The following is a 27,484-nucleotide window of genomic DNA, read 5'->3' on the forward strand; positions in this document are numbered from 1 at the left end:
CAAAGCTCTTCACAGGATTAAAGTGCTCTAGGTCTACCCCGTGTGAAGGGTGCTATATAAATGCATGTTGTTGTTGTGTTGTTTTACATTGGGAGGACGTCAAAGCTAATTCTTATTTAAAATGACATTGTGTTTGTTGGTACCTTTTGCTATTGACTTGTTTATGACGGGAGTTTTGTGCCACCTTACCTCTGCGTCATGGGGATCTTGCAAAATGGCCGATTCTAACAATAAGACTGCATTGGGCAAATCTCCCTCTTTCTGCTTTTTTGTTGCTTCCTCAAAGGCGTTGGGCCAGTCTCTGAAGGGATTATCGGTGTGAAAATAATAGCCCTGCAGGCAACAATGATCAAAACATATTACATGTGCAAAGCCGCAAACATCCTGCAGCTGCTCCTCTCTTCATACCTAGAGATTGACTGGTCTGTTCTGTCTGTTTTATATGATTTCCAGTCAGTGTAAAGTACATCCCCGGGAACAATAGCTGGATTATTTTGTCAACAATTCAGCAATGTACGTTTTCATCTTTCCCTCCCCATTGTGAGAAACCACTATGTGCCTTCCGTCCATTATACGTTTGTCTGATATTATAATCTCATTTGGATCTTTCTTGAGAGAAAATGTCCCAAATTCACCTGCAGCTTGAGATGGAATCTGGGCAAATAATAGGAAATGCAACAGAGCAGATGTACGATTTAGACAGGTATACGATTTAGACAGATTGGACTTGTGTGAGTTTTACTATGACAGACCAGAAAGTCCCAGGTTCCAATGCGTTAGTTATCTGAAGGTGTAAGTGGCTTCAGGGCCCTTGGTTAGGAAGGAGAAAAAAAATCAGTCAGGATTCCTCCTCCTGATCCTTAGCCAGAGATCCTACTGGAAGGTGGACATCAGTCAAGGACAGAATCATGTATGTATATTATATATTTATACACACACCAATATATAATTATTAACTACTGATCGCAGACAATTGGGCCACAAGCTGTGATTGACATCAAGCTCCTCTGGCAGGTTGCTTTATGTGATTACCTTCTCGTGGGGAGAGATGGCAGCTTTTTCTGGTGGTTGACTTCCTGCGAGCCAGTTCCTGCGAGCCATTTCTTCCCATTCAACTTGCATCTTATCCCAAAATTCTGTGTCAGACTGTAAGATTGATTTTTAATACGTCCTCAATGAGTTACAATACAATTTACGTTTTGCATTTTTTTTACAAGTTGCATCTGAAACATGAACAACACAGTAATAAGTATGTGGTTTGCCAAAACAAATAATAATGCTTGCATTTGTTAGAACACATAAAATGTTAGTTTGTGTCTCCCGACACTAGTCCCCCACATGAGGACTGCCCTTGCCTGTTAGTGCATTGACTCAATTAGTTCAATTACGGATGAGCCAGAATAGCTGACTAACTATGAAGAGTGTTGAATTTACCGCACATCTATATGGATTTGGTAGCCGTCAACTTTCTTCCCCACTGCCCCCTTCTCCCATTGTACTATGTTACCAACACTAAAATGGTGAAGGTCTAACTGAAATGGGCAAAGAGTCTGATTAAGAGCCTTCTACTCAAATGTTGAGCAACTGATACGATTGGTATAATACAGGTCATGGATGCTGGGGGGAGAGAAAACGTTTGTTTAACAAGCTACAGGTGCATGTTTTCATTGAAAGCATTTGGTTTTGCATTATTTGATCTGGTAAGATTTGAGACAAAGTGCAGCTTTGAAAAAAAATTGGTGTTACCACAACAACAGGTTGCATTTTTACAACGCCCTTAACACAGGGTAGAATCTCAATGTAGAAACCTTATCGCATCTTTAAATTTATGATAAACACAGTATCCTTTCTCTCCCACCCGTCTTGAGCTACTCTCCAAGTTGATCGTTTGAAACTTTGAGTTGTCCTCCTGACATATTAACGTAAAATCATTGTCATTGTTATCTTCCTTCAATTCTGTGAGACAAAGGGAATTATCTCCATAGAGCCAATCAGGTGGAACAGGTTACATATCGGTATAAATATTTATTCTCCCTCGGTTTTAAATATTTATTAAAAATCTCAGCCATTAGATTTTTTTAAAAAAATCGGATCTAAAATAGCACATTCAGCCAAGCACGAGAGAGCTGTAAAATCTACTTTATTCATATTTAAAGACCTGAATGTAGCTACAATGCCTTGGGCTGGCCATTAAACATGCTTGAACGAAGTAAGAAATAACAAAAACAATCCATCCAATTTTAACCGTTTGTTCCCTTTAACACAACTTTAAAATACTCTTTGCACAATTCCTGGGAATAGCTTTTACTTGAGCTCCAACAGCACAGCTTTTACATTGGGGTAGTGACTGGAGTCACCCTCCCAATCCTCACATACTGGGGTCCTCCCCCTCACAGACTAGGGTCCTTACTTCATGGCTGTTTGTGGGATGTTGCTATCATTGGCTTCTGCGTTCGCCTACAAAATCCAGTCAAATTATACTTTATAGTGAAGTCCTGTGAACATTTAGAGACAATGTGATGAGGTGCTTAAATGTTATTTAAGTATCTCAATGACATGAAGATGTTCATACGTGTGTGAGCCATGTTTTTTAAATAAAAACATAAGAATTAGGAGCAGGAGTAGGCCATTCGGCCTCTCGAGCCTGTGCCCCGCCATTCAATAAGATCATGGCTGATCTTCTGACCTAACTCCATTTACCTGCCCTATCCCCATATCCCCTAATCCCTCTATTTTTAAAAAATCTATCAGTCTCAGCCTTGAAAATGTTCTTCTGGGGTAGTGAATTCCATAAATTCACTATCCTCTGAGTGAAGAAATGTTTCCTCAACTGTTCTAAGAGGCTGACCCTTAATTTTAAGACTGTGACCCCTGGTTATAGATTCTCCTACCGGGGAAAACAGATCCTCAGTGTCTACTTTATCAGCCCTTTAAGAATCTGATATATTTCAATAAGATCTCCCCTAATTCTTCTGTACTCTAGAGAATATAGCCCTAGTTTATTCAGCCTATCCTCATAGGTCAGTCCCCTCATCCCAGGAACCAACCGAGTGAATCTACGCTGCACCCCCTCGAGGGCAAGTATGTCCTTTTTTAAATAAGGAAACCAAAACTGCACACAATACTCTCGGTGCAGTCTCACCAAAGCCCTATGCAGCTGCAGCAAGACTTCCCTACTCTTGTACTCTAAACCTTTTGCAATGAACGCTAACTGCCGTTCGCCTTCTTAGTTGCTGCTGCACCTGCAAACTAACGTTTTGAGACTGGTGTACAAGGACACCCAAATCCCTCTGAACACTAACACTATCTAATCTCTCCCCCTCTAGAAAATAATCTGTTTTTCTATTTTTTCTACTTAGGTGAATAACTTCACACTTCCCCACATTAAATTCCATCTGCCACCTACTCCCCGAGCCTATCTATATCCCGTTGCAGTCTTTTTGCATCATCCTCAGAGCTTACTCTCCCACCGAGTTTAGTGTCACCCACGAATTTAGATATGTTACATTCAATGTCCTCGTCCGGATCATTGATGTAAATTGTAAATAGCTGAGGCCCAAACACTGATCCTTGTGGACTCCACTAGTCACATCCTGCCAATTCGAGAATGACCCATTTATCCCTACTCTCTGTTTTCTACCTGTTAGCTACTCTTCAATCCGTGCTAATATGTTCCCATTAATCCCATGGGCCTTAACGTGTGCAATAGCCTTTTGTGTGGCACTTTGTCAAATGCCTTCTTAAAATCTAAATATACTACATCTATAATAATCCTTGCATTTGAAATAGCACTTTTCACATCTTCTCGACATCTCAAAGCGCTTCACAGAATAGACTAAAGTGAATTGACTGTATATTTGTGGACATCTACTAGTTCCCTCCTATCTAACCAACTAGATACAACTTCAAAAAAACTCTAAAAGATTAGTTAAGCATGACTTCCCTTTTGTAAAGCCATGTTGACTCTACCTAATCTTGTTATGGTCTTCCAGGAATCCCATAACAACATCCTTAATTGAGGACTCAAGAATTTTCCCTACCACTGATGTCAGACTAACTGGTCTATAGTTCCCCATCTTTTCTCTCCCACCTTTCTTAAATAATGATCTCCGCTTCCCAAATGGTAGTGGAATTACCCGCAAAAAACACGCCAGGAATAAACTGACCTGAAACCCAATCCATTCCTCAACATGTCTGATAATTACACACTTCTTATTAAGTCATTTCTGAGGGTTCTGCAAATCAGACTCTGGCGTCTCTTTCAGCTTACGACCGCGAACAGGTTTGTCGCCTCATGTTTATTATTGTGGTCCCGGGGGAAAAGAGAAAATTGAGAAAATTTCAGACACCTCGACTGCTGCTTTTGCTCTTTCAAACTCTTCCTCCAAAGACTCGTTCCGGGACAGTAACATACTCCCACATCGCTGGTCCTTTGTCAACCGTGCCTGGAAATACACAATGAAACCACGTTGTCGCTCAACAAGCTATCGTTTCTCTCTCTTACGCTGTTCTTTCTCTTCTCCTGCACCAAAGTTATCTCCTCTTTAGCACGCGGTCATTCTTGCTGGGATAAACATTAGAAATTTACAGCACAGAAGGCCTTTCTGCCCACTGTGTCTGTTCCGGCTCTTTTAATAGCAATCCTTTCAGTCCCATTTACCTGTGCTTTCCCCCGTACCCCTGAAGTTTACTTGTTTTGAGATATTTATCTAGTTCCCTCTTGAAAGCTAATCTGAATTCTGTCTTGATCACTGGTCCCAGTGAGGCATTCCATATCCTAAATATTCTTTACATGAAAACCAATTCTCCTACCTCCCCATCTGCTGCACTTTATGCACTCTGAACTCAGGATTATTGATTTCCAGCATCTGCAGTATTTTGTGTTTTTTTCCATTGCTCAATATGTCTGATAATTACACACTTCCTATTAAGACATTTCTGAGGGTTCTACAAATCGGACTCTGGTGTCTCTTTTAGCCTACGATAGTGGACTGGTTTGTCCCCTCAATAATCCTACTGATAATCACTCTCTGAGCTCGCTCATGAAGAATGTCACGCAGGTGAGATAGTTCAGAGTGCATCAAGTGCAGCAAATGGGCAGATTAGGAGAATTGGTTTTCATGCAAAGAATAGTTAGGAACCAGTGATGGGAGAAAGGGAGCTTTGGACCTGAGCCAGATTATGTTCTCACCCGATACCCATACATTGCACCTTCTAGGCAAGGTCATTGGACCCCGAGAACATCAATCAAGGGATCCTGAGGCCAATCTTAATGAGATCCATTCCCTTCACACAGGATCAAACCAATCCAGGTCTACATGTGCTCAGTGCTCCATTCTGTATTTCTCCACTGATCCATCACAAAATCTTATATTAAAAGTATCTGATTGATAGCCACTCTATCTTCACCATTTTAACATGGTGTTTCAAGGCTATCGCACCATAAAACTGGCAGAGCATTAAAATAGCTATGTTTTATTCAACAAAATAATTTACAAGAGGTGAAAAATTGATTTGCAGGAAATAGCAATGTACATCGATTCCAACTATTCTTCCATCTTAAAAAGCCCTGAGTTAGGCTTTTTTTGTCGGATCGGTATTTGATGCAAGCGCAAACTTATCACCATGGTTAGGAGTCTCCAGCCAAACTATATGTGTATGATTTCTGGATGCCTGGTGAGAAGGTTCCAGTATATGAATTGGGGCTATTGTAGGAATGTAACCAGCTAAAACTGAACGACTCACCATTACTGAATTGGGCTGGATTCATGACCCCTAACATGACTCCTCAAGGTCAAACTTTTTTGTCGGGGACTAAGAACATAAGAATTTGCTGGCAAAAGAAGACCAAAGTCCATCGAGTTTGCCTTCCACTATCCTGGCAGTCGCTTGACATTTCATGTCCCAAACTATATACTGTAAAAGTTATCTTAGAATCACACAACTATAGAAATTTATGCCATAGAAGAAGGCCAGTCGGCTCATCGTGTCTGTGCTGACTCTGAAACCAGACTTTTCTTTCATTGTACTGTTTTCATAGAATCAAGCAAACTTTTTTTTAAAAAAATACTCTCTGGGAGTACTCTGGGAATTCAGTTTTGACACAGGTTTATGTTCCACGAGTTTCATCAGTTTTTGACAAAGCTGCTTTTATGATTCTGCCTGTTTATTCAGGTTAGATTTCATTACATTAATTACAGAGAAATGTTAGTTTGTAATTAATTTATGCAGCAAGTTCAATTAATTCAGCTGCAGGAGATGAGCAATTGTTGAAATGACAAGTCACAGTGCATTTTAAGAACAGGAAAGGCGAGGCAGTTCATTAGTGAGCCTCGCAAGTGCTTCGATTCCCTTTTTCTTTCTCAAACAGACTGTATCATTTTCAAACTAGTGGATTTCCTCCCTCGCTCTCTTCTATTCTCTCCCATGCTGCCTTCCCTCTTGTTTAACTGCTAGTGATCCATTCTCCTATTTTTGAATAAGCCGATGTTTTCTTGAAGGATGGTTTGAAATCCTTTTTTTTTAGTCAGGCGGGTGTTTGACTTTCAGAAACCCATTATCATGCTGCTGAGTATCCAAATCAGGCAGAGTTCTGCATCAAATGTAAATTTCTCGGTGTCTGGAATGCAATGCACACTCTCTCTCTCTCCCTGTAGGGTCACATCCTGCTTACCTAATTCTGGAGAGTATTGAGCGTAGGATGGCGAGAGACCAGGCTTATACAACACATTAAATAACCAGCACTAACAAAACCTCATCTCACCACTTCTTCTCAGGAGTCTTTACAAAGCAGGAGATGAATCCACTGCATTCACAATAGACATTAAGTATCACAATGATCATAAAATATTTACATTACAAATGAAAGGTTGCATTGATTATTCTGTAATAACTCTGATCCACAAGTGAATTATTAATGCATATACACTTTTGGCAGCTGAGTGCGAGATGGAAAGCCACATAAATAGGTTCCCTAGGCTGTGACCTAGTGAGGCTTTACACAAAGCTATAACTAATCCTGTGTCGTCTTCGCACAAACCGAAGCCAACCTTTCCCACCCTGATCTTGATGAGTGAGCTCAATTTTCTTGAGGTACAAGGACTTGAATGGAGTAGAAATACGTTGGGGCTCAAATATTCCCACTCTAAAGTCTCTTTAAAATGATCCATTTCATTTAACTCTTTGTTTTTTTGAGCAAAAATGTATAAATATATCTTTAAAAATGCACCTTTAGAAATCCATTGCTGTAGCGATGGTCACTGAGCCCTGCACAAAATCACATCCAAATAATCTTCACAATAAATCAAGGCCATCAAATCCTGACAAATAATCTATCACACAGACAAGATCATCAAAGTGTAACAAATCATAAAAAGCGTTCACTTAAGGGGCAGCGATATTTCCCTGAATCATTTATCATATTTAAAGATCAAAACTGACGTGTCCTTTTGACCAACAATCCATCTCTTTGAAAATACTTTTTTTCTATTTACTAGGAACTCAAGAAACACCAACAGTGTACTGTTAGTTAAAATGTACCTTTCTCTTCCAAGATATTTATTCGGTCAAATGAGGGGAATCGATTTAGTCCGCAAACCTCTTCTCCAATTTCTTAAGCAAGTTTCGTGACCTTGCAGGAGACTACAGCTTGATCCAATAATGTGTATTTCCCCCACCACCACACACACACCCACTCTCTCCCCCACGCCCTCACCCGTGCCACACACACACACCACGCACACTCCTGTTGTAATAGATGATGAAGAAAGACACAACTTCCAAATGGAATGGAGCGCAGTCTACCTATCAACGGTGTATTTGGTATATAAGCAGTAAGTGAGACTGAAATAGAAACAGGTGTATGTTAAGTGAAGGCCCTTCCTTCACTGACCTGTGTGGCTGGGATTAACTCTAGTTCGGTTGATGCTGAACTCCTTTGCATAACATTCTGGCGAGAACCGAGGTCCGACTCCAGCTTATTCTCCGCTGACCTGAATGGGACAGAAAATTATCTGAACATCAGACCTGATTCCTGGAGGTTTTGACTTGCGGTTTGTAAAATGTCAGGCAATAACAGCTTCTAACCGGGGACCAACATGCATTCAGTATTATCAACAGAAGAGCATACGCAGGGTTTTGTAGGGTTTTGTAGCTGCAGGTCATTCACTTTACATTATGTTCTGTGAAGCGCTTTGGGATGTCCTTCCGACGTGAAAAGCGCTATATCAAATGCAAGGATTATTATTATTATTATTATTATTATTCAGAATTCTGCAGCTCGTGTACTGTCCCGCACCAGGCTTCGGGACCACATAACACCCACCCTCGCTCGCCTCCACTGGCTCCCCATCCCCCAGAGGATTGATTTCAAGATCCTCATCCTCACCTATAAGGCCATCCACGGCCTTGCTCCCTCCTACCTCTCTGACCTACTATCCCCCTACTTACCTGCTCGTACCCTCCGTTCCTCCGGCTCCGGTCTGCTCCACGTCTCCCACCCCAATCGCCCTACCATCGGTGGTCGGGTCTTCAGCCTCTCAGCCCCGAGGCTCTGGAACTTCATCCCCCAGTGCCTTCGCCGCCTCCTCCCTCTCCTCCTTCAAGGCCGGTCTCAAAACCTTTCTCTTTGACCGAGCCTTCAGCTCCCCTCTCGACTCTCTTCCCCCTCCTCGCTCCCTCCCTTCCCTCCCCTCACCCTGACCATTTCCCCCCTCCTCGCTCCCTCCCTTCCCTCCCCTCACCCTGACCATTTCCCCCCTGCTCGGGTCCTGACCCAACTGTGCAGCGCCTTGGGACGTCCTCCTGACGTGAAAGGCACTTTATAAATGGAATCTTGTTGTTGTTGTTGTTATGCTTTGAGAGCAATGACAACCTAGTTAATAACATTTCTAATGAGTACAACTGAATGTACACTTTACGATGGATTAAGCAAGGGTCTCTTTCATATATTACTAGGAGCTTTCACAGTTCTCACTACTCCATTGCTCTTAATACAATTACTATTCCACCAAGGAAATTATCCCAAGGGAACTATAATAGTAACCCTTACATTTAATATAGTGCCATTCATGTTTAGAAGACATCTCAAAGCGCTTCACAGGGGTTATTATGAAGTAGAGTTGCTGAGTATATTGTTGGTGAATGTGTCAGCAATGCTCACAACCAGCTATGAAGCGAGTGATCAGTTTAATCTGGGGGATTTTGGCTAACGTCACCAGGAGAAACTTCCTTCTCTTTTTGAGGAGCGGCGTGGGATCTTTAATATCCATCTGAACAGGCAGACAGGACCTCAGTTTATCATCTCATCCGCAAATTGGCACCTCTGATAATGCAGCCCTCCCCACCCACCCAGCACAATACTGGTGCATCAGCCTAGACTGAGACCTTGTGACCTGAGATGAGATGCTGCCACATGACGACGGTCATTATTCACCATAAAAGCTCCTGTGACGCGGCTCTGGCAGAGCGTCTTCTGTCGGATGCCCATTGGCCCTCAGGGATCTTCTCACTGTGCAGATTCACATCTTCCCATTTCTCCAGATGTGGCTGTACACCGGCTAAACAAGGGTCAGAAGAAACACTGTGAGTAACCAAAGTGGGAGGAAACAATGAGAATATTATGGTTTTATTCTTTTTGTTTGTGATGGAATGGAATGTGTACTCTCCTCTCTGGAGGGAAATACCCTGTTTACCTAATCCCGGAGTGTATTAGGTGTAAATTGGCAAGAGCCAAGGCTTGAGGGGGGAGGGGGTCTGTGTAAGGGGATCCCCAGAATGCTTATGGAAGGGAGAAGGGTAGACGGTGAAAAGAATGCAGATTAGTTTGATTCGGTGCAATTTAATCAGGGTTTATATCGTTCTTACCAGCATCCATGGGAGGTCGCTTTGATACCTTGACACTTGGAATGGTTTGTTCAATCTCTACTTTGATAAGATCAGTATCTTCTGCCCCTTTTCTGAAGGAAGTGGCTTTTACTCCATCGCCTCTAGAAGTTGTGTCTGATTTCTTCACCTTGTTATTGCTGCTGCTTTTCATACCTGGTTCTCTCAGGTCCAAAAGATCCGAAGCAGGAGACAAAACTGCAGGAGGAAATTAGATTAAAACTAATTAATGGCAGAAGGAACTAATGTGATCTTTTTCTGGCTTCCGCAAGCTTTTTTTTGGGGGGGTTTAAAAAAATCAAAGCCGGTGACTTTGTGAAAGGATCAGCAATTTGTCATTTATAACTAAAGTTTGCAATATTTTTTGTTTTGTCCACACAAAGAAACCATATGCTTGATCTGTATATTGTTTGTCTTATTTTAAAAATGACCTTTCTAAAACAAATCGCACATATCCAAATGTAAAATATGTAATAATAATCTTTCCATATGCTACAGCTCCTTATCACGTCATTGAGACGTCTCAAAGCACTTCACAGAATATACTGTAAAGTGAATTAATTGACTGTATATTCTGTGGGCAAATTTACTTTACAGTATATTTATATTTGTTGATGTTGGTATTTGCTGCTCTTTATTTTTGCCCTCCCCCCCCACACCCGTATTGATGTTCCAAGCTTGTACTTGCTGTCAATATGCAGCATAATTACAGTATCTCTGGGAATGGAGTGCAATCAGATTTCACAGAGTGATCAAAGCTCTCTGCTTCTTCCTTCACTCCTGTCAGCTAGACTTTTCAGATCAGCATGGCATTGAGCACTGACGCACATCTCCTGCTGATTTAACCTGACAGTGTGCATGATGGGCAGGTGCTTTAATTACAACTACCTTTTGTGGTTGTGGTGTAATGAGTTGTCACAGCCCTAAATGTCAAATCCCAATACTGATGTGGAAGAAAATGAGCGACTTGTTCTTGGGGATTGTGGGTCGTTCACAATTACACGTTCGTCAGAGGAGAGAAGGCTCAATTTTTGGAATTGGAACGGTCTTGGGATGTTCCCCCTAAAATCACGTCACACACACTGTCACACATGTGCATCTCAACTCGCTACGTGTGATATTGATGAGAGACAAACTGGGAGACGAGACAACCGCATAAACACCTCTCAGGTTGCCTCATATCACTATCTGAAAACAGATGTCAACTAAGCCACGTCCTGCTGCCCGGTGCACTACCAGATGTCTGATCTTCAGAAACATGGAATGAATTGTTCACCAGTTGTCGCAGAAACTGTGTGGTGCCATCTGGACTATAATGAGACCAGTTTTATTTGCTGGATGATGCAATTCACAGTGGGCTTCTTCATACGGCTGGCACCTCCCACACACGCACTGAGGCAGGCCTTGGCGGAAGGTTCCCACCACATCTTGAAGCCCATTTTGTTTTACCAAAATGCTCAGTCGTCCCTGAGCTGCCTCCTCTGCATGAAATCCACAGAACCTTCCACAAGTGTGTGAGAGTTAATAAGCTGAAGCTTTACCATTAAGCATCTGCTTGTGCTTATATTTGCAGGACGATGGGGCTAAGAGTGCAGGAGTGGCACTGGAATTCACAGCAATATAAGCACAACAGTTTTATAAAATATGTCTGTACTTGAAAGACTAGTTTGAAACAAACCAGATGTTAATCTTCACTTTCAAACAGGACTGTTTGAACCCTCCTGATTGGCTCATGCCAGTGCCTCCACACCTCAGGCACTGGCACCATCAGCCTCCACGGCTGCACACTCAACCTCACTAAGTCAGTCAGAAACCTGGGTGTCTTGTTTTACCCTGAACTGTTCTTTCTCCCCCACATCCGCGCCATGACCGGCAATGCCTACCACCACCTCCACAACATTGCCAGACTCCGCCACTGTCTCACCCCTCAAGCTGCCCACACCCTCACCCACGCATTCGTCACCTCAAGGCTTGATTACGAGAACTCCCTCCTCATCGCCTTCCCAACTCTTCCCTTCACAAGCTGCAGATCATCCAAAACTCTGCAGCTCATGTACTCTCTCGCACCAGGCTCCACTACCCCATCACTCCCACCCTCGCCCAACTCCACTGGCTCCCCATCCCCCAGAGGATCGAGTTCAAGATCCTCGTCCTCACCTTTAAGCCCATCCATGGCCTTGCCCCCTCCTACCTCTCTGACCTGCTGACTCCATACCAACCTGCCCGCTCACTCCGTTCATCAGGCTCCGGCCTGCTCCATGTCTCCCGCCCGACCCGCCCTACCATCGGTGGCCGGGCTTTCAACCACTCTGGAACTCCATCGCACAATCCCTTCACCTCGCTTCCTCCCTTGCTTCCTTCAAAGTCAGTCTCAAGACCCTCCTCTTCGACCGTGCCTTTGGTCTCCCTCCCACCTCTTTGCCTTTCCTCATCCCTACACCACCCCTCCCCCATGCTCAGGCCCCGACACCTGACTGTTCAGCGCTTTGGGACGTCCTCCCGACATGAAAGACGTTCTATAAATGTAATTTTCTTGTTGTTGTTGTCTGCCCATCAGCTCAGATATCAGCTTGGGACATTGCTGGGTGCCAACTGTCAGGTTGTAATTCCACTTTACAGTGTATCCTGGCACGCGCTTTGAAACATCCTCCTATTTCGCCCACGAAACACACAGCCAATGCACTGTACAATATATTCTGTGATGTGCTTCAAGACGTCTCAATGACGTGATAAGACGCTGTTCCAAATGCAAGGATCATATAATCTTTATAAGGTGAAAGGAGCTGTTATCAAATGTAAGGATTACTATCACAAGATTTGGTGAACTATTCAGAAGTTTTTGGTTTTCCTAACCTTCGGTCTTGTCATTGTTTTTTATGTTTGGAATGCATTGTCCAGCTCGTATTCTAAAGAGAAGTGGAACAGTCGATACTAATAGCTGTCTCCTTCCAAACGTATGACACGCATTATAGTGTTAACTCAAGCTCATTGATCCCACAGACATTTACACATAAAAATTGTGATTGTTTCTCCGAAAATGGTTAAAAGGAGTGAGAATTATTTTTTTATATTTCTATATTTAACGTGTTCTAGCGCTGGAGGATTTCATTGTCACCTGAAGTATTTGATGTTGGTGCACGTGAAACTCCCTCAGGTTTTGCTTCAAGCAGAAAGTCATCAATCGAGGGGCTCAGGAGAGGGCGGCTCTCCTGTTGTTCATTCACCAGCTACAAATAGAAATAAAGAAGTTGTCAAAGGGAGCTTGTTGTGTGTGTGTGTGTGGGGGGGGGGGGCTTGCAGAGCAGGGGAAGAAATCAATTTTAAAGCGGGCAAGCTCTCATCGGGGAAAAGAGGAAATCGATGGTTGAGAACAGTGCAAATGAAGAGAAACTAAATCATGAATAAAAACAAAAAAAGGCTAGAAATCCATAGAGGACCACTCAGTGTCTGAAGGCGAGAGATGGGATAATGTGTTGGGTGTCGGGCATTTTAGCATCTGACAAACAGTCACATCCGATGTACTAACCTGCCTTTCTCTGACCAGTCACGTGCTGCAGATTTCCTGTGTTGATTGTGTTTTTTAAAATTTCTATAATTTAGGATTTGGTGAGTTGCAATTAAGAGCTTTAGCAATAGTGTTTGTATTTAAGGGTGTTTGAGGGTCTTTCTATTCAAATTTCCAAGACTGAGATGGGTAGATGTTTGTTAGGTCAGGGTATCGAGGGATACGGGGCAAAGGCAGGTAATTGGAGTTGAGTTACAGATCATGATCTAATAGAATACCAGAACAGACTCGAGAGGCTGAATGGCCTCCTCCTGTTCCTATGACCATAAGCAACCAAAGTTTTCACGTTCTTCAATGAAGCCATAGAGGCGTTGCTGTGCAATAGGTGTTTGAAGGTACTTTTTTAATATCGGGAAACAATGAGGCTTCCTGGTGGCTTGCGGAGATTGTGGTATTGTGTGATTGAAATCTGCTTTCTTTGAGGCCAGATGTAATGGAGTCCTGTAGCTCAGTGGTTAGAGCACTCGCCTCGCAAGCGAGAGACCTGGGTTTGATTCCTACCAGGGCAAAACCTTGGGCAAGTTTCCTTACTTCACACACATACCTGATCATAATCCTTCAAGAATTTAAAAAAAAAAAAAGAATTTGGTCACTCAATCCGCGACTGTTTGTGGGACGCTGCTGTGTGCAATTGGCTGCCGCATTTCGTCCACAAAATATACAGTCACTTTAAAGTATATTCAGTGAAGTGCTTTAAGATGTCTAGATGACACGAGAAGCGCTATATCAAATGCAAGGATTATTATATTATTTATGTAACAATGGGTCTATGTGAATGTTGAGCCCTGAGCAGTTACACTGAGGGCGGAATGCTACAATGCTGACTGTGATCCTGCGAGGAAATGCGTGATTTATTATTACCAGCCGACTTAATGTGGGAATGTAAACCTGGCGAGAGATTGAAAAAGGATTTGCTCTCATAGCAAGTAGGCTATTAAATTTGTTTTGATGTTCTCTTGTTCCCAACTAACAGCTCGGATCCAAATCTCTGACTGTCCAGCGCCATGGGACTTCCTCCCGATGTGAAGGGCGCTACACAAATGTCATTTGTTGTTGATAAAGGAAAACTTCAACTAATTTTCTCTCCTCCTCCTGAAGATATTGTGACACGTTTTGTTTTCTTTCTCTTGGGGTTTGTATGGGGTTCCATAAGTGCTAATCAACTGGCACCTTTCCCGAGTAGTTCATATTACTGTATGAAACATGATTGTGAGTTCTGGCCTGAAGTGGTTCAGCACAGCTGAGCCCTGTTCTGTCCTCACCAACATCGTCATGTGGCAGCAGGAGGGAGGAGGCAGGGAATCTCTCTAGATAGTCAGCAACAATGGGAATCACTGATACAACAATGAGGATAATCCCCAATATTAGAGGAATGAGCTATGAGGAATGAATTGATAAATAGGCCCCAAAGCGATGTCAAAGAGGGCATAAGTACATAAGATTATTAATGGGATAAATTGTGACAGGCAATTTTACGGCAGATAGACAAATTATTTCTTTATTGAAAGAGAAGTGAAAATGGATCAATTGACCTTCTTCACCCGAAGCTGTCTTGTGAAAGATTGGTTTCTATTATATAACTCATGTAAATCATGCTTTAGCTCCCTGTCTCTACACTCCTCTCTCCCTGGCTGCTGACATCGCCATCATGCCAGTGAGGTTATTTCTGTTACTGATGTTGTAACAAAGCCTCAGCTATGACTCGGGAAGCTCAGTTTTCCCTGAAGTGGAAAACCTTCTCCAGCAGCTCAGCTGAGAACAGATTAAACCCTTCATGTGTACAGCTTCTGGGTTCGATGGTCTGGCACCATGTGGACCAAAAAGCAAATCCATTTCTCGTTGACTGTATTATCAGGGCTGCCTCCCCCTTAATTGTTACAAGAAAAATGTTCCAGTGGAGCAAAATAGATTTTGTTTTTTCTTTTTGGACTAGATTTTTTCCCCAAGAAAAGAAATTTGACAAAGGATGTTTTATTGGGCAGGTTTAAGCAGCCAGGAACCCAATGCTTTAGACTTTTACACAGCAGTTCTACCTATAAAACTAGTCCTTTTCAACAGTAATCTGTTGTATTGAACCAGACTTTCCTTCCAGAATTGTTTGACCTTTTTCTAACTTCAATAACGTATAATTGAAGTAAATTAATATTGAGAGTTTCACATTATCAACAGGGGCCTAGAATTTTTCTTTCTTGTCTTTTTTATTCCAACTGAATGTTGTTTATGACTTTATTTTATTGACAATGTTATTAATTTAGACAGTTTATCTTCACTGCTTCATACTGGAAAGCTGCAGTGTGTTGTGTGGTAATATACCCTGAAATGTGACGAACCTGAAGCTACAGCAACTTTACAATCAGCATAAAATGTATTAAAGTTTACTATTGGTTTTGATTTGTAAAAATTGTGAATGTTTAAAATTGGATCGGCTGGTTGGAAATTGCAGCGTTAAGGGATTAACAACAGCATCAATCCTATCTACCTACCTGATTTTACCACACTTCTACTTTGTACCCTGACAGCAACTGTGAAATGGATCAATGGATCTCAGTCAAACTGCACATCTTATTGAATAAAAGCCAGTTAGGCAAAGACCCATAAATTACAGTGGAAAAGGTGGGCCAAGAAAGTAATATAACCAGAATAAGTCATAATAACCATCTTGCTCTGATGATCATTGCAACACTTTCCAAAGAGAACAGGCCACCTTAACCCTTCCTTAAATGACTGATCTGAAGAAGTCCCCTGGTTACTTGCCTATCGTGCCCTCTTAAAGCAAATAATATTGCTCTTACTACAGTATAGGTGACTGTATTCCTACTGTACCTCCATGCATTGTGGAATGTAACTTCCTGTTATCACAGCCAACAAATTCAACATAAAACACCTGCTCCCTGCACAGCTCATAACTGGTACTTTCGCAGCTTAAAACAGTGGAAAATGTGAGTAACGTTGCCATTGTCTCACTTTCTAACATTTAGGATTATGTGGCACTTGAGGAAAAGGCAATTCCCCATTAAAACCAATTATCAGATGGAGGACATTGTTTGGCTTGTGTATTGCATGATCAGAGGGGTGTCTGACCCATGTGGAAGCCCATTGTCACCATGTTTGAGAGTCTCCAGACCAGACGGAGAGCTCACCAAGTGCAGGCCAGGCCTGTGTGCTCTCTGTTCCCGGAGGGACTCAGCCTGATGATGAGGATAATTAATGCATTAAGGTCTTAAGAGGTGAAATAAACAATTTTTCAAACAAAGTTTCAGCCAAAATGCAGTTTACACCTTTAATTCAACCTTTATTTCCGCCAGACCTCCACCCCCACCGCCCCACACACCAATTAATAAGAATAGGCAATGGGGGAAGGGGTTTGATGAATATGAAATTATCCCATGTGGACAAAATAGCTTTTTGCAAATGTTTTAATCTAGGTTCTCCTACAGATGTGCTGATTCCCAATGATAGGACTTTTATAACGTTAATAATTGAGCAATAGTAGAAAGAGGAAATGAAATGATGTCACTGACTGACGTCCAAGTTGCAATGTGCAAACGTTTATGGGATGTTGCCAAGATTCGTATATCATCATGTTGTGGCAACAATGCAATGAATTGCCCTCACAAAATCGGAGTAATTCGGGCTCCAACTGTAGATTTACTATTAAACTTAACTAATGAAATGCCTTATTTTGATTTATGTGAGTGCAATGACCACTGTGTAATCAGTAACTGGTGCTTGTGTAATTGCTGTTTAAAGGGCAGAGAGTGTCATCTAGTGGACTTTGGCAACATGGGATAAATTGTCTGATGTCAGGGGATATGAACTAGTTTCGTAAAGCAAATCACATAATCTTCCAGGATTTGCAAAGGAAATGATGTGGGTCTTTCAACTTTGTCCAAATCGCATAATGCAGTGATCCATCTTCTTTAGTTGGCCTTTGTTTTCTCATTTATGTTTACTTCCCCAATCATCTCTTTTCTCCCCCCCACCCACCCTTAATTTTCACTGCATGTCTCCCTCTGGCACAAACAGCTGGCAAACAGGCTGCATCATTCTCTGTAGTTCTGAGCACTAATGGTTTTCAATTGAAATTGAAATGAAAATTGCCGGGAACGAGAGGGTTTAATGGTGGGCTGTCCCACCAGTACGAGGACTTGTAAAACATGTCATCTTTATATTGCTGCTTCAACAGGGTAACCCACCCATCCCATTACCCCTCACTGTGCACCTCACACTATTTCATTGATGCTTTTGTTAAAACTAACTCCACTTTGTAACCAATGCATCTGAGATTTAATGGATCAGCAATGACACTTTAAGGTACACGGGTTGCCAGGAAGGTAGTAGTGGACTCACTTAAAAATCAACCTGATGCAGTGATGGGGTGGGTATTGTGGAGGGATGAGATCAGATGGTCCTTCAAGCTATCTTCATCTAGACCAATCTTGTGATCTTTGTGAACGTTCCGCATTTTGGGACATCCTTCCAACATGAAAGGCAACGTATAAGTGTAATTTGGGTGTTTAACATAATGCAACATTTTTAACTCAGTTATTTTTTATCTGTACTAAAAGTATTGGGAAGATTTTTTTTGGGTGATGGGGATATCAATAATAATTGTTCAGCAGTTGAGATACAAATTAAACTAAATGAAAACTCTCTTAATTACTATTAACAGTGAGTGATGATCATCTAATCATGATGGTGTTTTAAGATTTATTTTAAAATATATATTATGGAACAAATATTGATTATAAGCAAGATTTGCTCTCAACTGATCTATGATTTTGGTGATAAATACTCGACTATTCAAATAGGAGAGCAATCTGCAATGATATCTTCAGATAAGGTGCTGTTTGGTATTAAGGATGTAGAATTAAACACTGCATAACATCCACACAAATACTGTGGTACTTTGGCATGAATGCTTTTCACCAAATAAGGTAGTTTGAGTAATTCTCAGTTATTCGAGTGATTTAGATCATTGCTATACTGAAGGTCCTGACACTGTCTTTCCCAATTCTGACCTACATTTGATCTCAGTTGCTTTCGGTATTAAATCCCGAAAGGGCACAGATTTGTAGCTTTCCTGCCCCCCCCCCCCCCGCCGCCAACCATTTGTTGGCTTTGTAACTCAGACGCTGTTCTGTTGCCAAACAACCTGAAAATGCCGAACAGATGTAATTTCCCAAGACACAAACAATTCAATTCTATATTGATCACCTTCTGGTTTCCATGGGTTTCTCTGGCGCCAGACCGGGAATACAACTGACTTCATCCCACCTTACTTGTTAGTGATTTACTATCGTTCCTATAACATTACTGCATTTGGAGCTCATTGTTTCTTGTTACACATAATGAGTAAGTGCGTTAATACCATTTCAGCAAATTACTGTTTTCCCGTTGAGCAATAATGGAGGATCGCAATGCAGCGGTGTGGGAGAAAATCTATTTTGTTCATGAAATACTTTGGATACACAATTGCATTGCGCTAGTGAACTTAATGTATCATTTATACCGCAAAGCAACTGAGATTTTTTTTGAACCATTCATTTTCAATAGAATTATTTTTAAAGACTATATAGAAAAGAACAACACTCAATCTGTAACCTGACCTGTGTGCAGGTTAGGGTAGCCAATGGATTCAATATATTAACTAGATTAGGCTGATTTGCCCTCACAGGGCAAATGTAAAAGGGGGGAGGAGAGGAAATAGGCAAATCAATAGGTTTCTGGTTGGTTGGACAGGGATAGTTCAATTCGATTTATAGCGACTCCTGCTCTGTCTGGCAGCCCCTCCTCACAGCTCCCAATGAAACTGACCCCAAAACCGACACTTTGACTAATTTGTTTTTACTGGAGATTTTGGCATTTGGGATTCTGGTGCAGGACCCGAAATCGATCGATACTGATTTAATACTAAACTTTTGGTGTTGATTTCATGTTTTTTTAATTTAAAAATCAATGTGTATTGTTCATCCCATTTCTCTTGTGTGTTATTTGCTATTGAGTTCTCGGTGGTTCACGCTCACTCTCCCTGGTGAACTCATGACTATAGTGTCAGCCTCTGGTTTCTGTGAAAGTTTGATGGATCACATGTGTCTAACTTTTTTGCTGACCTGACGGTAATGCATCAATCCATCTCACATAAAAAACGAGTCCGACACAACCTAATCCCTGTGGATCTAATGTGTTGAATTTCTCTGCTATTCTGGTTGTCCTGCTTCATCCATCCACCAACCATCCATCCAGGTTCTTTGGCAGTGTAGAGACATGCAGTGCCAGACTGTAATGGTGTTCTGCTGAACAAACATATCCAGTCTCCCTGGTAATTTAGTTGCTGTCTATCTGTCTGAGGTCCCTGGCAATGTCTTTCAAGTTCTCAGGCAATTTCGTGCATTTGAGTTTCTATTAGAGATCCTGTAGCTACACCCATGCTGTCATTTTTGTAAACTGAGTTCACAATCAGGTTTGGGCCCCTTAAAATATGGTGGGGGGAGCGAGAGAAATGTGGACACAAACCTATTGCAATGCTCATCCCGACTCCAATCGTATACAAATAAAATAGCTTACTTTCTGCTCAGCAGTTACAATTGAATGCTGAATAAATGGTGCGCTTCCGTGTATTGAGCTTTTGTTACTTTTAGCCAGAGGACACAACAACATAACATAACTCGACAAACACCCAGTTACATTGTCACGTGCTGTATTTGCAGCCCATTGATGTCATACTTAAATCTCTCCATTTTCAACAGACTATTAGTAGAAGAAAAAGCACTAGATCAAATGAGCAGTTTAATAGAGATCTTGGTTAGCAACTTAGAGCATTGCAAATAGCAACAAGGTCAATCGTCACATTAAAAATAGATGCACAGCAAAACTCTTATCCTAAAGGCATCACACTCATTTGCCACTGGAAAGAGATGAGTATTCGAGGGGGAAGTTGGAAGGACAGGATGAAGATGTTACATCTTGGACACAAAGGGATCAGTGAAGTTTTTTTTAAATTAAAAGGATGTATCACAAATGAAAATGTGCACTTAAAATTATTTCAATGTAACATGACAGAATGATTGAGATAAACTGACGGGATTTTTTTGGGTCTGGTGGAGTGGAAAAGAGAATATTATTCCATAATTCAGATACTTGTGTATTTTCTTCTGCAGAATTGCACTTTCTGTTCCTCAACGATTTTTTTTAAAAAGAGAATTTTTTAGGGTATTAAAGTTTGTATGGAGTAATCCAAATGAAGATTACTTTTGAATGGGAAGTTGTAAAATGAACATGTCAGCATTATAGATTTTCGTGTCGTCTCTTCAGAGAAAATGCTGGTCTGTTTGTACAAGATTGAGATTTCTCTTAGCTATCAGAGTGGAGAAGTTTAGGAAGCTCTTGATTGCCACAGCAAGTCAGCCCTCCCCAGTGAATGTTCTGAAGTCCTGATCCTATTGGAAATGTACTTTTGAAAACTTTTTACCAACACAGGATTGGGATGGATGTTGTTAATGGCATAGATGGGCAAACATTAATTGGGTATCGCATTGGATTAATGTCTGTGCTTCCTTCTTTGTGGAAGAGTCTACAATGTCAAGTTGTGTTTGATGACCGTGTCCTCACACATTCAGCCGACTTGACTGAATGACCACATGCCAACGGCTTCCAGTTGGCATGATGTGCCCACCTGTGATGTCACAGTAAGGAGGGGTTTTCCTTCTCCAGCCTCCTCCCTCGGTATCTCCTTCATCACCATGGTGACCCCCTTATCTGCAGCCCTAGAGCCTTTCCCCTATAACAGTGAAATCAACAATGACTTGTGTCAGGAGACTTTGAGCTGTTAACCGTTCAATGTTATCACTTTGCTTTGCAATAAAGTTTTTTTTCAAAACTAACAAATTTGTGACATTGAAGGAACTGAGAGGCTGTTTTCGTTCCTATTTTTCAAAAAAAAAAACAGGGCAAGAACCAAAATGTGAAGTAAAAAACAATCTGCAATGGAAACATCAATTTTATGACTGCTCGCCAATATCTTAGCCAATATCTTAGCCAATATCTTAGCCAATATCTTAGCCAATATCTTAGCCACATGAACTACCTGATACAGTTCAACCCACAACATGCAGATTGTGTTTATACTTTCTAAGATTTCTTTTACTTTTTGTAAAACTTGTTTTTACATATTGTTAAGGATGTCAAATATCAAAGTTGGAAGTAAATTCCCACTCTTGCCCTTTGGTTCCCAGCGGGCTGGAAGGCTAGTGAGAATTCGACTAGTTTTCATTTGAAATTTTTGCTATTCACATTTTCTTTCAAAATACATATTTAATGTGATTTATTGTATAAACTCAAGCCTCTTGATTACTCACAGACATAAGTTGTGAAGTTTAAAGAGAAAGCATCACCATCAGGAGCCTATTTTTACAAAACCTAACAAACTATTAACTTAAACTGCAGTTTCCTCATTTTATACTTTATTTTTGTTGAATATTTTCGTTCAAATGTTAAGTAATATTAGCACTGGGAAAATAACTGATTGCTTTAGCAAGTAGATCCAATAGTCAGGCAATTTCAATTTGGTGAAGCGCTTTGAGATGTCCTCCCGACAGGAAAGGCACTATATAATTAATAATAATTATTATTATTAATACAAGTATTATTAATATAATTAATACATATTATTGTTATATAATTATACAAATATAACATTGCTCTTATTATAATCACACGGAAGTTATTTTCCACTCGTCGCTAAATTGATCAAACTTGGAGATTGTGTTAATAAATGTATATTTAAGCGCTCTGGAACACTACCCCACTGGTGGCTGGAGGGGCTACAGGGGTTGTGTTGTGTGATGAAGCTGATGGGAATTTCACTCTATGAAGTATCCCCCTGATTTTGTGGTGGTTTGTGAGGCTGGAGTTATTCTGGCTGTGTCCAACACAAAGAGTAATTTTACCTACAAGTGGAAAGTAACATAGCTGTTAAACAGGTGTTTCAATTTTACCTGTCTGCATTCACTTAACCATCTTGCCGTTAGGCTTTATAACCTCTCTACTCATCAATTAAACAGAAATATTCAAAACGAATCACCATAGAGACTGAAATAAAATGCTTGAGCAAATGACAATTCTTTGTTACACAAATCTTTTCGCAAAGCAGTTACAGATGGTGACTGACATTTGCTCTTTAAGTAAATCTAGATTTAAACACATTTGAAATGCACAGCTTTTTAAAATAAAAACTTTAGGAGTAGGAATAAATGTGCAAATTAAAATCTTTACATCTCTGTAATTGCGAATCAAGATTGAACAACTTTAGGTTCATGATCCACGGATAAAACATTTTAAAAAGAAACCGATTTGATCACATCATACGGTTCATTTATAGTAAGCAGAGCCTCCTTGGAGCTGAATTGGTTCCAAGGTGACATGCTTGGCAATGGAATGTCAGAATCGAGTCAGCCCACTGATTATACATACAATGCCACAACATTGCACTAATAATGAAGCTCCAATTTGTGGAGCTGTTTTTTATAACCCCGAGGAACATCACAAACAGCAGAAGTTGCCACTGTTGTTCTTCACAGTCATTAGAGTTTGTGGAATCTATGACCTTGTGGGCTGTGTTCCCAATGTAGGATTTTGTGAGAATGTTTTTCTCTCACTATTGCTGTTTAGCAACGGAACTAAGCCCAGTTCAGCTGTGACTTGGCTTTGCACTAAAGCAATGAACACTTATGGCTTATACAGATATACAGATGTTTCTGGAGTAACTGATGAATTAAAATCTACCAAACCTCTCAAATATGTTTTCATAAGAATAAATAACATCTGACGTTTGAGAATCGAGTGGACAGTGATTACTGATGTGCTTAAAGTGAAAGCTACTAAATGCCATTGCCTTGATATTTGTTGTGCATGATGGAGTAGTAACAAGTGTCAGGGAAGAGTTATTTCTTGTTCACTCATCCAAGTTCCCACGTGATTTCCTGGATGTTTCCATTGTTAAGTCCAATAAACCTGAATCCTTTTAGTTGGTTGGAACTTGTCCAGTTCCATTGTAGTTTCCATCACCAAATCAAACTATCAGTCTGGCTCAGTTGGTAGCACTCTCTCCTCTGAGTCAAAGGATTGTGGGTTCAAGCCCCACATCGGAACTTTGAGTTCACATAGTTTAGGCTGACACTAATGCAATGCTAGGGGTGTACTTCTTTGTTGATGGTGTCATCCTTTGGATGAGATGTCAAACCTACTGAAGTCCCATTTGCCGCTTCAGGTGGATGTTAAAAATCCCATTGCACTGTTCAAAGAGAAGGGAGTTTCTCCTTTTCCCAGCAACAAATCCCCCAAATAAAATTGACTTCATACTGCTGTGGCAAGGCAACCAACCACCTTTGCCTGCAAATAAATGATAAATGCACAGCACTACACTTCATAGTAAAATCCTGTGAAGCACTTTGAGACATTGCAATATGATAAGTGCAAAATGAAATACGAATGCAAGGATTAGTATTAATCCTGTTACTAAAAGATAATCTCCTCATTTCCTGTTCTTAGTTTGTAGCTTTGAGAATAGTTGGCAAGAAAGTCTCATGCCCTCTGCCAGCAATAGTCCCTGTGTGATGTGATCTATAGCTACATTAGTTATTGTATATGTGACTCACTCAGTCAATCTATAAAAAAAATTTACTCAGAGTAAGAAATATATTTTTGAGGTTTGGCAGACTTGATATTTTTATAGAAATAAATTCACATCTGAAACAACAGCCTTCAAATTTCATTCACAAAGACTTTAAACAAAAGGTTTTAAGAACATTTGAAAACTGATGAAGGTAAAAATAAATCTGGTGACCGACACATCAAATCCCAGTTGTTTTTGCAGTTACACAGTGGAGCATTTAAATTCAAAGTCGAATAAGGCATCCATTGTTATCAGACATTAAAAAAAACTATTATACAAAGCCAGGAATAATCCGCACCTGAACAAAAATGGGGTTAAGAGGCTTTCCACAGGCACTTCACAGTAGATAAGATTTAGTCAAAATAGCACTTACCTTTTTCAGTGAATTTACTGATAACCATTGCAACAAAACCTGATGATTACTGTAAGTCAATAAGTGACTTGGGTCACAAATCTATGTGTGAAATCTAATTGATTAGCTACAGTTGCAATAATTGCTCTGCTCATTCACATGACCACCAACTTCCTATTAACATCACTTCTGTATTACAAATGAGGTGCGGACATCCAAACCATCATTCCAGAGAACTCCCGACTCCTCTCATAGCTTACGATTGCAGCAGCTGTCCTCCCCAGTATCTGGTTTAAAGGTTTCATGTGGAGAGTGTGGACAGAGAGGAAGGGAAGAGTTTCTGTTTGGTCCCTGAGGGAAGCCATAATGACTGATTCATGAACAAAATTTAAATCCAGTTTCAAGTCAAATCCTGACCTGGTGATGCCAGTCAAACACAGAGCATGTAAACTGCAAACTGCTCGGTGCCCTGTGAAGGGCAGCTCGAAAGCATCTTACTTTCTTGTAAGTTTTTATTGTATCTTTGATATAAGGAAGTGAAGAATCTCGTGCACACAAAGGTGCCATTTCTTGCACATAATATCAGAGGGGCCTAAACTAGCAGTGTAGGATTGAATTGGGCAGGAATTTCTTTTCTCCTTAACAAAAAAAACTGACAATTTATTTTAAATGTGTGTGTCTGGCATGCCATTTTAGAGCATTTTTTTTATAAAAAAGAAAGTTATTCACACGTTTCGAACATCATTTGTTTGAAAAGTCTTCTATGGCTCACAGCTTCCTGAAATTTAGAGACTTATAAACTGTGCATTACATTTGTAGCTTCAAAAGAGTGGGAGTTCTGTAACCTGAAAAGGTTACTATCTTTTTAAAATGTTCTTTCTCTGCATACGTAACATAAACAAATTAACTTAAAGCTTTTAGCAATTGTAACTAGCATTGTTGTGCAACTTAATATCAATTGATACAACATCCAAGGATCTGTTTAAAAAACATAATATGACATCAAATGAAAGTTCCCAAGTGTTGCACAGCACGATGTGTATGTAGGCTATAGAATGGAATAAGTGACTGTGAGAACCACCTATATTTCAGTATTGTTTATAGTTTTACAGAAATATGGACCACAATAAAGATTCTCTGCTGTTTATCTGTTTGAGCTCCACCAGAAATCTTGTGTTTACCTGGTCTTGTTTGTCAAATACATTTTCTGTTCAATGAGGATAATGAAGTTATGAAGACAGACAAAGTGAAGGAAGGGAACAAAAAGGAAATTGAGAGTAATAAGTGGGATGCGTTTAGCACTCTCCAGCTATGTTAGAAAGTCATAGGTTGAATTATAGTTTTAAAATGAAAAATAGATTCTGACAAAGGAAATGAAGTAAATCATACAATCCGCTTGTCTCTTCCTCCTCACATTACATAGGTACTATATAGATAACAAAGTGGGTGTCCACATATCCTTTATCTTTACAAGATGTGGAGATAAACTGAGAAACAAATGCGCAAAGAAATTCTACATAGAATTAGTCAAGAGTACAAGACTTCAGTCAACTTTTCTGCAATGCAACATATTGTAATCCCACACCCTGTGCTTTATAAAATACAGTGACATGTTGAAACCAGTGATCATATGAAGCAATCTCAAAAGTAACATTTAAAACACCTATATTTATACGCAACACATTTTGCCATTTTTGATGGAAAATAGAAAATATCTCTCCTACTCTCTGGAACTCCATCCCTCTGCCTCCTCCGCCTCAGCCCCTCCCTCCCACCAGCCCCTTTGGTTACAGTGTGCAAACACGTTATAAACAAAGTTGTTTGCATTGCCTACAAATAACTTCTACAAGCGTGACCAATTTGGGAAGCCATTTGTTCTTATCGCAATTTATAACCAGGGAAATGACATTTTCTGGTTATATTGCATTCAGCCTCCATTACCTTAGCCTAAATTTTTACAATAAAATGAATTCATCTGAAAGCAATCCTTCCATATGACTGTTTGCTGGGCTTCAGAGTTGTTTAAGTTCCATTGAAAATTCCTATAAATGTCAACAAGTCAAATTCCATATGTGAGGATTATCCTACTGCGGGTAATCTGCACATTCATTTCACATTTTAGCCTAAATATCAATAGCACAATGCATTCAATTGTAAACCTCAGACGGAGATTGTAATACGTCTCAGTATAGACATTTTAAAGTTTCAAATAAAATGTTCATTTCCCACCATGTTATACAAATCCATCTCATTATGACTTTAAAACCTATTTTGCTACAAGTGGAAAAGCTCAGTTTATTTCAGTGTCACACAAACACTGTGTGCGCGCAGAGCAGAGGTCAGTGTGTCAGCTTGCCATGTGGTCAGGCCACTTCCTCCACAGTTGCCACAGATTAAAAACATTTAATGCTGCTAAAAATCCATTTGGATTATTTTTTTATATCAAAAAAATGTTTCCAAGCCTTTGGGGATTGAAGATGTCACAGCCAGTATTGTACTGAGCAAAATTGTTTGTGGTTTGGGTTGGAAGGAAAATGCTATGTTCACATCATAGGCCTATATCATAGGAGAAGAGCAGCACAGACAGGACTATACTTGATTTTACATTTTGTGGAGTCCTGTAGTATATTGGTTAGAACACTCACCTCAAAAACACGTTTTCCTGCTAAATTTCCTTATTCCACATGCCTCAGTTTACCTAGCAGTAAGTAGGAACCCGATTGTTAGTCGATTGTCGGATCGCTTTTCCGGGGTTAATAATCCCTTAAAATAAAAATGAATAAATAATAAGAATTTGGTCACTCAATCCACGACTGTTTGTGGGACACTGTTGTGTCCAATTGGCTGCCGTGTTTCACCCATAAAATACACAGTCAATTCACTTTGCAGTATATTCTGAGAAGCATTTTGAAATGTCTCAAAGGCGTGATAGGCACTTTATCAAATGCAAAGAGTATTATTATATGATTATACTTGTGAGTTATATAATTATACTTGTGATTATAAATGGAGA

At 40.4% G+C, this 27,484-nt stretch overlaps 1 protein-coding gene across 1 annotated transcript in view; it reads right to left on the minus strand.

Moving 5' to 3' along the window:
* Positions 1-27,484, minus strand: part of pex5la (peroxisomal biogenesis factor 5-like a) — a 64,084-nt gene that overhangs the window by 7,159 nt on the left and 29,441 nt on the right. The window contains exons 2-8 of the mRNA XM_042339383.1: positions 21,123-21,227; positions 12,998-13,109; positions 9,434-9,557; positions 7,892-7,991; positions 4,350-4,445; positions 1,033-1,146; positions 190-333 (exon numbers count right to left, since the gene is read on the minus strand). Coding sequence (XP_042195317.1) covers positions 190-333; positions 1,033-1,146; positions 4,350-4,445; positions 7,892-7,991; positions 9,434-9,557; positions 12,998-13,109; positions 21,123-21,227 — 795 coding nt within the window. The remainder of the gene's footprint in view (positions 1-189; positions 334-1,032; positions 1,147-4,349; positions 4,446-7,891; positions 7,992-9,433; positions 9,558-12,997; positions 13,110-21,122; positions 21,228-27,484) is intronic.

Source organism: Callorhinchus milii, unplaced genomic scaffold (genome assembly GCF_018977255.1).
Source record: "Callorhinchus milii isolate IMCB2004 unplaced genomic scaffold, IMCB_Cmil_1.0 Scaffold11, whole genome shotgun sequence".
NCBI lineage: Eukaryota > Metazoa > Chordata > Chondrichthyes > Chimaeriformes > Callorhinchidae > Callorhinchus > Callorhinchus milii.